This window comes from Juglans microcarpa x Juglans regia, chromosome 3S, assembly GCF_004785595.1.
Source record: "Juglans microcarpa x Juglans regia isolate MS1-56 chromosome 3S, Jm3101_v1.0, whole genome shotgun sequence".
Lineage (NCBI taxonomy): Eukaryota > Viridiplantae > Streptophyta > Magnoliopsida > Fagales > Juglandaceae > Juglans > Juglans microcarpa x Juglans regia.
In genome coordinates, this window is record NC_054599.1 from 7,112,700 (window position 1) to 7,120,071 (window position 7,372).

Consider the following 7,372-nt stretch of genomic DNA (forward strand, 5'->3'; position numbering starts at 1 on the left):
TTTCATTTTAGTACCGTCGGCACTCTGTCAACGCGCCACGTTTAAAGTTTTAGATACCGTTTGATATAGACACGGTTATCTCATTTTATTATTATAATTTTTAAAAATTTTTATATAAAATATAATAAATAATTTAATTTTTTTAATTTTAAAATAAAAATAATATTAAAAAATAATATTTTATTTAATTTTTATCTAAAATCAATCTTCTTTTATCTCATTATCTAAACATAATCTTATAGAACTCCAATGAATTAGCCAAAATTAAAGGATATTTTTTATAAATATAAAAAAATTTTAATTTTTAATTATTTTATTCACATAAATCTCTACATTAAAATAGTTACTTTTTCATTATATAATAATAAAATAATATAAGATAAATTTAGTTTTAGTTATAAATTTAATTTTAATTATTCACATCAAATCTTCACATTAGATTATTCATTTATTCATTATATAGTAATGAATAATTAATAATTTCTAACATATTTAATTTTTTAATTATTAATTTATTTTATTTTATCATATTTTATTATTCTACCTATTAAATATTAATTAATAATCATATTCTTATTAAATTAATATATCACTAACTCAAATTAAATACTAATTGTGATAAAATATGTGATAGAAAGAAATAGAAAAAGAAATAATTAATAAAATATATATTTGATGTATGTATAATAAGCTTTAAATTTAAAAAAAAATTGAAAGTCACTATATATTTAGAATTTAGCTAATATATTGTGAATATATTTTACTCTCTATTAATTAAATACTCAATAAATTTAAGTTTTAATTAATTCATTATGGACGCTCGGAACATTTTGCCTTCCCAAGGAGAAATCACACTCACATGAAGCCCGCGGTGTCTTGACTTTCTTTTTTTCTTTTTTTCTGACTTCAAAACTTTTTCATTTATGAAGTTAACGAATTTGACAAAATTAAATTATTTTCTGTTCTTGGTACTTTCTACTTGATTTTAAGAAAACTTTTCTTGTTTCCTCGTTGATCCTTCGCATAATGTCATATACTTCATATTTAGGGATGTAATCGATCCGATTCGATGAGTCTTAAAGAAAAATTTTAGATTGAATTGATTTTTTTCGTCCACCAAAAATACAAACAAGACCGCTTTGATTCGGTTCATCAGTTTTACCAGGATATTTCAAGTGAAAAATATAATCTCAATTGTTTAATTAAATATATACTTAACTAATTAATTATTTTAATTAGTTAGAAGAAAATTAAATAATTACTTGCTTTAAATTTATATAAATACTTAAAAAAAATTACAAATATCATATAAAAAATTATTTAAAATTTTATATATTAAATTCGATTCAATCTGGGGTGAAATACCCTATCCTAAGACTGGATTGAAAACGTAATTTCTTTAGGTTCTTGGACCAGACCGATTAAGAGATTAGTCAGTCGTGTCATTAAGGGACTAGAATCAGTCTGGTCCAACTCGAAACCAGTCGGTCCGGTCAATTTTCTAGATTTGAAAGGAAAACTTTTATGCCTCTATTCATAACATGAATTAAATTACATAAAACAATACTAAATACATTGAATTCAAATATATATATATATATAATCACAAGTCTCCCAGGAATATTGTTTATAACATCAATAAGATAAGTAAGTAATAAAAAAAAACAATGACAATTTATTCACAAAATTAAAGATCTTATCCCACACCATAGGTAATAAATAAATATTCGATCACCAATAGACCAAAATCATGTCACCAAAGATTACCAACCCCCCCGGTAGAATTAGGGTAGTAGCCCATGGACCGTCTAGCATGTGGGTGCATTGTATTATTGTTTGGGCTTGGGCTTCTTGGAGTCTGATAGGTTGCTGTACCTCCAACTGAGCTGGCGTCGCAGCCCGACTCGACAACCAAGCTTCGCCTCGTTGATGGGTTCCATTGTGGCAAACTTGGGCCATTCTGTTTGATCGAGCCTTGACTCCGTGCCTTGGCCTTTGCAGACTGGGTTTGGGCCATGTAGCTGGGGATATTGTTCGATCGATATTGTCGTTGCTTAATCGAGTCTGCAAAAATGTCCATTTCTACCGTTTTCTCTGACATGTCGTCGGGGACGGTGGAGGTAGCGGCAGTGGTGGTGGTGGTGGGAAGTTCCATATAAGAGGCTTCATAGTGCCCCGTGTCAAGGGTACCGTGCGGCTGCGATGACATCCATCTCTCGAGCCAATTCCATCCCCATTGGGCCTTTTCATGCTCGTTAGAACATGGTCCAACATCTTTGTTGTTGAGATCGGATTGAAAGAGTTGTGGTTGCTGTTGCCATCGCAATTAGGTAAGAGTGAGTCAGGACAATGTAAGTGGGACCTTCATAGGAAGAACATGTTTTAGGCCCTTCTGGCAAACAAAACTACTGTCCATTGCTTTAATTAGTTTAGTGGACGTCAAAATTCAGTTGTTCCTTCAAGAGTGATAAAAGAGTAATGTTGCATGTAGTTATAGAGTGTACAAGTACAATCACTTTGAAAAAGAGTAGAGATCCACTATTAAAAAATTATTTTTTTTTCATGTAGGTACCGTATATATTCATTTTTTTTCAAATTGATTGCGAGGCGCTTGCACACTCTGCAACTATCATTTCTCATCATAAAAACTCCTTTAAAATGTCAATCAAAATGGCCATGCACCAACCTGGTAGGTAATAGGAGAAGACAGAGCTCTCTCCCTTTTCTTGGCAGCGTCATGTTTCCTCGAGGCATTTTCCTTAATTTTCTCTGGACTTGGACGCCTACCATGCCTAGCTTCCATTCCATAACTTCTAAAGGGGCTCTTTGGCTTTTGTTCTTCTTCCTCTAGTCTCCTTTGTTCTTCTTCTTCTTCTTCTTCTTCTACTTTATTCTGAAGTTTCTCATGTGCCAATTGGAGTCTACGAGCACGTACTCTTGCCTGGACTCGTACCAGTGCTTGCATGCAACGCATTGTCATTTGTGATTGCTTGCGTACATTATGCCCTCTCACCAGTGCTTGCAGCCTCACTAAGCCCTTCAAAGCTCGCAAAGCCCGCCGAGCCTACATTATTGCACCCATTTTCCAGGTTTTAAATGGCAGCATATAAACATCAAAAGTATAATATCCAATACCTTGTGATAAGCCGATTGGCCTCCCACTTCAATGAAATTGATAGTGTCTAACTCTAAGTAGTGTAAAAAATGAGGTATTTTGGTCATTTCCAATTATGTTGGCAAGTGAAATTACAAAAATTCTTCGTATTTTATACTAAATGGATGCTATCGATAATCCATTTCACTCGATATGGAGTATCAGACAATGCCAATGACCACTGGACTTGGTACAAGTTGCTTATCCTTTAATGGGAATAAGAACCTGAAATAAATGTGTGGTAGACATGTACCTGGAACTTGGAGAAAGGTATCAGGGCCAAACAATGAATGTTCCAACACATGCGACAATTTTATATTCACCCTCGTGCACAAAAAAAGACAAAAAATTATTTTAGGAAAAGTCTTCTTGCAAGCAAGTTCGCGCACCAAACCGCACATCGATATTGACATGTAAGACATCAGTTTAATGAAACGGTACAAATTGAGACGGAAATGATTTTCGTGAGACAGAAGACCTTCTTCTTCTCTCAAAATTTTCCTTCTTCTATTTTTTTTCAATAAAAAAAATCATGTCAGCATCGGTACGCGGTTTGATGCGCAAAATCGTTTTTACCTAGCAAAGCTCCTGCAAATACTTTATATGTATATCTTACAATGCCTAGGTGTTCCAGAGCCATTGAGAGTTTCTTAAGTTGAAATAAACTCTTGAGTCTTATACGACTTAAAAAACCATATCAACCGTATCTCATTGTTTTTAATCAGTTTTAATTAGACCAACTCAAAAACTCTTGAGTGTGTAATAAAGAAGGATAAGGAGATTACTAGGTAGCCTCTATAGCAAGATTGTATAAAAGTTGCAGCCCTTTCTTCCTTAGAGTGGCGTCCATAACCAGCCAGCCGAACAACTTTGGCTGCTGCTTGAGCTGCTGCAACTGCAGCTTCTGCCGCTGCAGCGGTTGCCACAGCAACAGCAATGGCATGGTTTCTATCTTCGGTCACAGGACTCGATGCAGTACTCTCATCATTTGTTACATCTGCTGAACTCTCAGCGGGAAAATGTTCAAATGACACAACCTCTGGAGCATCTGCATGATGCCATTTCTCCACATTGTTCTTCTGAAAATCATCAGAATTTCTTAGAAGTAGCACCTAACACTTGTATGATATGCATCATAAATGCTAGAAATTATCATTAATCTAAATAAAAAAAAATAAAAAAAACAAAAAAGATATCACTTTTTCATTAAAATCAAGCTTATATTTTGGGGATGATGGAGATCTAACTTAGCAAGCACATCTTGATCAAGATGGGTGATGTATAGCTTAGGCTGCAAGATAACTAATATCATGAGCCGTACATTATCTGGTCATGTTGTTAGGGGACCATATGCACCTCTTTAACATTGCATGGTCTCACGGTAAAACGGAGATAGACAACCTCTTTAACATGTGGCTCAACCACCTCTACATTGATGAATTTCTACAACGTCGTTAGGGGACCATATGCACTTCTTATTAATTTCTACGATCTCAAGGAAAAAAATCTATACTTGCCCTATCTGTGAAGCAGATATACATACAGTTTACTGGTCAACTCCAATTTATGAATCAAACCAAACCCCTTGGATGGTTTGGTTCTTAGAATCTTAACTTCTTATATATATGTCTCTTTCTCATTTATACACAAAAAAAAAAAAATTGTTTGTACAGAACCAATATTTCAATTAGCATGATCAGATATTTGGAAAGAGAGACCGTTTTAGGTATTATATCATTAACATAACTCTGCCGAAATAACAATATTTTAAGTGAAAAACAAAAAGATTGTGACAACGGTTTAGCTGCCTGATATAACAACTCCTTCGACTCATATCATTAATCATTACAACTTTTTTAAATTTTCATATAAAATAAAATAAATAATTCAATTTTTTTAAATCTCAAAACAAAAATAATATTAAAAAAATATATTCTTACAATATGTTCTTTAACTTTTAACTTTAATCCTATCTCTTTTTATCTCATTGAGAAAACAAATAAGTCCTATACTCTCTCACGAGGATTGTCCAAAATCTGAGTTTCATACTCTAACCCTTGTAAATAAATGATGGTAAAATCCAAGTTTTGGATTATGCGAATGAAGAAAATATCAAAATAAAAATTTTTTTGATCGGAAAATAAAAATAAAAATTGAAAAAGTAATATTAAAGGTCTCTAATTTTATCCCACTAAAATCAATTATTAGTTTTTTTTTTCTTTTTCTTTTATGGGTCACTCAAATAAATTATTTACAAATTATAGAAAGTGACCTTTTTCTCTGGCGAGTCCTTAGGTGATAGCTTGAAAGCTTTTTTCACCAACGAGATCCAGCTGCGTCCTTTCTTCCCCATCTCTGGCTAATTGAACGGATTCTGATCGCCGGCGTCATATTGACAAAATACCCATGTCAGAACTTGGAAACTAAAGTTTCAGTCAACCAAAAACAAAAACAAGAAGATCATCAACACAGCGTTAGAACATTGAAGACCCATGTACAAAAATCACAGAGATCTAAAACAAATTTGGGAGAAAAAAAAAAAAAAAAACACGCATTTAGCCATGAAAAGTACGACACGTACAATCTCATTCATCTTAACCTCTAGTCAACACAAAAGGGAGGAAAGGAACTTCAACCCAGAAATGTCAGTTCATCGAGTAATCAAAAAGATCAGAAGTCCATAAAATCCTTGAGTTATGAACAGAAGAAGAAAAAGGATATAACTTTACAAAACAAATAAAACAGGAAATATTGAGCCTCGGCTGTCTAAAAAGAAACATTTGGAGTGATCATTTATGGTAACTGATATCGATCACAAAACACAAAACAGTCCTCGAGCACAAAAGCAGACGATGGATTGAAAATGGAAACCAAACCTGAGGTGTTCGATAATAAAACTAAAGGATTTTGGGGTCACTTGTCTTGGGCTTTCACATCTTCTTACATTACACGCATCTCACAGAAAGGTTTGGTGATCGACACTCTTGGAAAGAAAGGTAAACAAAGCTCTTTATCACACACACAGTAGAGAGAGGTAGGAGAGAGAGACAGAAAGACAGAGACAGAGTAGTAACTACGGCCCAGCCCGCGCGATCGCGGTTGGTATTTATCAAATTCACGGGGGTGTACTACCTCGAAATACAACTTTGTTATACGGATGGGGACTGGGCCCAATTGTGTTATGACACGTAACTCCTATCCTCTCTTGGTGCAATTTGAGCTCCACTTTTTCAATAAATAATTATAATCATCGTATAGGAATGATAATTAAAATAATTCAATTAATTTAATAACAATAAAATATAAAAATAATAAAAATAAAAATAAAACAAGTGTGATATAGATGGCGGGATAGCAAAGCTCTTTTAAATAACCTTGAAAATAAAATTGTGAGTTAATCGCATAATTTTTAAAAAATTGAGACCTAGATTTTAATAAATTGGCAACTACGTAATCGCCAATATTTCCTTATAAATTTAATTGAAGGTCACGTATCAGCATTTGATTGGCTAATGTGGATATTAATGTCGCGTATTAGTCAATTAAAAAGTGACATGTGTTCTCCGATTAAGTTTAAAATAAAAGATTTGTGAGATACTTAATTGTAAATTTTTTGAAGTTCAGATATCATTACATAAAAATTAAAAATTAAGGACTCGAATGGTAAAAATGTGAAACTTTGATTTTGTAAAAACGTGAAACTTTGATTTTATAATTAATTCTAATTATAATAGAAGACTGATGGGATACCTAATGCAAATGTTTTGAAGTTCATGTATCAATTTTATAAAAATTAAAAATTGAGGACTCAATTATAAAAACGTGAAACTTTGATTTTGTAATTAATTCTAATTTAAAAAAACACAAAATTTATATATTTCTTTTATTATACACCACACCCTCATCTTATTTTTATCATATTAAATAGTATATGGTATATTTATAATCATTAAATGATAAAAAAGTATGTAATAAATAATTATTTAATAGTAATAAATATATTATATTATATTTAATAGAATAAAAGTGAGATAATAATACGGTGATTAAAATTTTTTTTAGGTTTAAAATTCATTATTATTGCATGAACCTTTGTCTTTTGGAGTCTTCTTTTTTATCCCACACTACACTACACTAACCTATGATCGTGAGACTCACTACAACTACTTCCAACTAGTACCATAGCAATAATTGTTGCAACTGTACCACTAAATGCAA

The 7,372-nt window shown here is 32.2% G+C and overlaps 1 protein-coding gene across 2 annotated transcripts; it reads right to left on the reverse strand.

Moving 5' to 3' along the window:
* Window positions 1-1,658: 1,658 nt before the first annotated feature.
* On the reverse strand, window positions 1,659-6,233 carry LOC121258269 (protein IQ-DOMAIN 1-like). Of its 2 annotated transcripts, none has more exons than XM_041159732.1 (5): window positions 6,031-6,233; window positions 5,427-5,528; window positions 3,940-4,233; window positions 2,687-3,064; window positions 1,659-2,311 (listed from the first exon to the last, which is right to left on the reverse strand). In XM_041159732.1, exons 2-5 carry the CDS (start codon window positions 5,505-5,507, stop codon window positions 1,754-1,756), a joined length of 1,311 nt encoding a protein of 436 aa, XP_041015666.1. In that variant the 5' UTR covers window positions 5,508-5,528; window positions 6,031-6,233; the 3' UTR covers window positions 1,659-1,753. The 2 variants fall into 2 exon arrangements, with proteins under 2 accessions (XP_041015666.1, XP_041015667.1); XM_041159733.1 differs by lacking the exon at window positions 6,031-6,233 and adding an exon at window positions 5,736-6,018.
* Between the last annotated feature and the right edge of the window lie 1,139 nt (window positions 6,234-7,372).